Here is a 3,413-nt window from a genome sequence, read left to right on the forward strand (position 1 = left end):
AATCAGACACACACAGCGCCCCACAAGCACACAGGCAAAATAAGACAGCAGCACTATAGCACTTGACTTGACACAGATCTGTCCAAATAAGAATCCAGGTGTCACACTGGATCCTGTACAAAATACAGGTTTAGTCAACAACAGAAAGAAAGCTACCAATGCTGAAATGGTGAAAGAGGATTAATCATAACACTTTTACATAAGTGAAAAAATGCCTTTAACATCAGTGATCCTTTAAAATACCTTAAACAGACTGAGAGGAGCAAAGTAGTCTGTCTCTGCACAGGGCAAGTCTCCTGAGAAAGGGTGGTGAACTGGAAGCCAAAGTGCCTGCATGTATGGCAGGTGAGTGTTCTGGCAGCTCCAACAAGTCCAGTGGAGATTCCCTTACAAATTTTCAGACAAGGTCACCAAGCTTATTACATAAAAATAATTACGTGCTGCTGTCCTGAGCTAGCGCAGGTCTTGAAAGCTCCCCTGCCCAGCCCAGGGGCTGAGCTCAAGCACTCTGGGGCCTAGGCTCTCTCCCACTGTTCAGGAGGTCTGTGAGCTCCCCGATGTACTTGATGGTGTACTTCAGCGTCTGGATCTTGGTAAGCGGCTGGCCCCTCTGGCTGTAGACAGGTGGCAGGTAATTCCGGAGGGTGTGCAGGGCATCTGCCAAGGTCCTCATCCGGAGCTTCTCCCTCTCGCTGGCCTTCCGTCTCCGCTGGACAGACATCCTGACTTTGGTGCCCTTCTGGACCTTGGGGCCACCAGCACCCTGCAGATAGGCAGGCGGGAAAGCTAACATATTGTAGTCCACCTCCACCAGGTCACCTGGCCCATGGCCACTGCAGCCATCGCTGCCCCCACTGTTGGCTCCTCCATGCCCACAGGACAGCCCAGCCATAGCTGGACACGGTGAAGAAGAATAGGACTCCAGCGATGGAGATGGAGAGAGGCTCTGAGTTGGGGAGGCCTGGTTCAACTCAAAGGGCCCTGCCTGGCTTTTCCAGTCCCAGGAGGACAGCAGGCCGGGGCTGTTGGAGGCACCCAAGCCATCCTCAAGGCTGGGGAAGGGCTCCTGCAGGTTGTCCATGCCTGCAAGGCAGCTGCCGACAACGACTCCCTGCAAGTGAGAAAGTTAGTTCTGCGGCCCAGCCAGGACGGAGCTCCTTTATGATGGTGGGGGAGAGGTGATGAAGTGGGAAAGAGGCTGGGTGGAGGCAGTTCAAAGGAGAAGCCAAGGAGCAAGATGGAGAATGGACTCTTCAGGTGTCACTTTCTCCTCATTGATAATTAGCATCTTCCAGCTAAAATGTCTTTAAACAGAAAAGCCTCCAAGAGAAGAAAAAAGGAATTATCTTGTTGTAACTAAACCAATTAAGGCTGCATAACTAGACTTAGCATTGTCCTGTGGAACTCATTAATGAGGGAGCCAAAGAAAACAGCACTGGGGCAATTGGAAGCAAGGAGGTGGTGGCTGGGGGCCTGGCGGAGGGGAGCGGGCCCCAGAGGGCCTCCATCCCCTCCACTGCCACCTCCTAGATATCTGAGGGCAGAGGGGGGTCTTGTTGGAGAAGCAGCATGGTCTAGCAGCAAGGGAACACCTCTGAGCTTAGATCTTCTCATGTATCAGATGCAGACAGTAAGAGCTCTGACTTCACAGGGCTGTTGGGAGGAGGGCACACAGTGGGCACTCAGTGGATACCAGCCTCCTCCTTTCCTTCTTTTTTAGTAGATTTCCTGGGTTTTGCGAAGCACAAAGTTGCCTCTGACATGCCTACCCTCAGAATGACAAAGGCCTGTGGCTCTAGAAAACCCAGAGCCTAAGTGAGTAAGGAAATACCCTTCCAGAGGCTTAAAGCCATCGCTTCACCTGAGCAGACTGGGACTCCTCCCCGGCAAGCAGACACCAGGAAACAGAAAGCTCTTTTAAAGCAGGGAGTTTAGAATACCTGGCATTGCACCTTCTGAGGGTCTTTTAAAAGTCCAGCTGCAGAGTCACACCTTGTTTTTTGAAATGTATAGAAGAAGTGTGAAATTAACTAGAGAGCTTGTTTTCCCCACCCTAGCTCCAAATGCGCTGGATGTGTTAAGTTGGATGGTCCTGCCAGTTCACTTCACTTCCTACACGCTCTGCGAGCTAGATCCTGTGTTTTGAAAAAGGGGTTTCAAATTCCCCATTTGTCCCATGAATGGAATGTACTGTCCATGTAACTAATTTCACAAATTAGTATGAACATCAGAAGCACAGAGAAGTGCATTTCAGAGTAATATTAATGTGTCCTTTAACATATTTATTTAAGTCCCTCTACAGTTATCAAGAAGAAATGTCAGTGGTGGAATCAGAACATTTATGGTATTTTTTAATTAGCTAGGCTCAGAGAAGAAAGCTCAAGCAGGTAATCTAAGAATGCATTTAATTTTGCCATTTACTAAAGGACCCCAAGCCATATCTTGAAGAAAAATAACATTAATAAAACACAATAAATGCAATAAATGATTTTGCTTCCTTTCCCCCTCCTCCTTTTCTTCTTTCAGTTCTTACTGAGAAGCCTAGAATCCACTGATACTATTCAAGGAGCTTCACATATTTTATAACTAACCTTTATTTAAAAAAAAATGTACAGATGAAAATAGTGAGGCTCAAAGAGGCCTCCATGAAGTATTCTATGTTCCATCTACGGAAATAGAGGGGCAGGACAGTATAATGCCATTAGCATTTGAAGGCCTATAGGTGGACACACACTAACTAGGTATTTCTCTGTCTCCACTGAGAACAGCAGAAAACTGGATGAGGCTGGACTGGACCCAGAAAAACCTTGTTGAGAGTGCGGTATGGTGGAAAGATGAGCCAGGGTTCACCTCCTTTAGAGCAAATGGTTCACACCCTCGGGGCCTTAGTATTTTGATTTACAAAAGGAGGAAAATAATATCTGTGCTGTCTTCTCTATGAAGAGCACATGTAAAATGAGGACTGTGGACCAAAGGGTCACTAAGCCCTCCTCCAGCTCTAACATACCATGAAATGTGCTATTGCGTGAACTATTTGATTAAAAGAGCGCCCCCCATTCCAGCATGGAGGGACTTGGAGACCACTGAACCCACCCTTCCGTCTGCATTCTAGAGATGGCGGTGACGTGTTCAGTGTCACACCAGATGGCAATGACAGAGATGAGAACAGAAAAGCCAAAGTTGCCTGGCTGACTCTCAGATCTGTCATTTTTCTTCCCTTGAAACTAATACCAGTTAAGTGGTAGATAAGCTTTCGTATCGGCCAGACTGCATATTTCCCACATTACTGACTTACTGGGATAAATATATTAGTATGCTTATAAAGGTCATTCACCTAACAAATATTGATAGCTATTATGACTATGATTCTAACAAACTGAAAAGAAGTCCCCAAGCAGGAGGCCTTGAGGCCT

General features: G+C 47.1%; 1 protein-coding gene across 1 annotated transcript; it reads right to left on the reverse strand.

Annotated features, from left to right (window-relative positions):
- Nucleotides 1-499: 499 nt before the first annotated feature.
- MSGN1 (mesogenin 1) lies at nt 500-1,081 on the reverse strand. The gene has a single exon (XM_036881759.2). It carries the CDS (start codon nt 1,079-1,081, stop codon nt 500-502), a length of 582 nt encoding a protein of 193 aa, XP_036737654.1.
- Nucleotides 1,082-3,413: the final 2,332 nt, after the last annotated feature.

Source organism: Manis pentadactyla, chromosome 2 (genome assembly GCF_030020395.1).
Source record: "Manis pentadactyla isolate mManPen7 chromosome 2, mManPen7.hap1, whole genome shotgun sequence".
Taxonomy (NCBI): domain Eukaryota; kingdom Metazoa; phylum Chordata; class Mammalia; order Pholidota; family Manidae; genus Manis; species Manis pentadactyla.

Bases quoted from the DNA above. Each gene is read 5' to 3' on its own strand.
- MSGN1 (XM_036881759.2), bottom strand. From the start codon at position 1,081: ATGGACAACCTGCAGGAGCCCTTCCCCAGCCTTGAGGATGGCTTGGGT.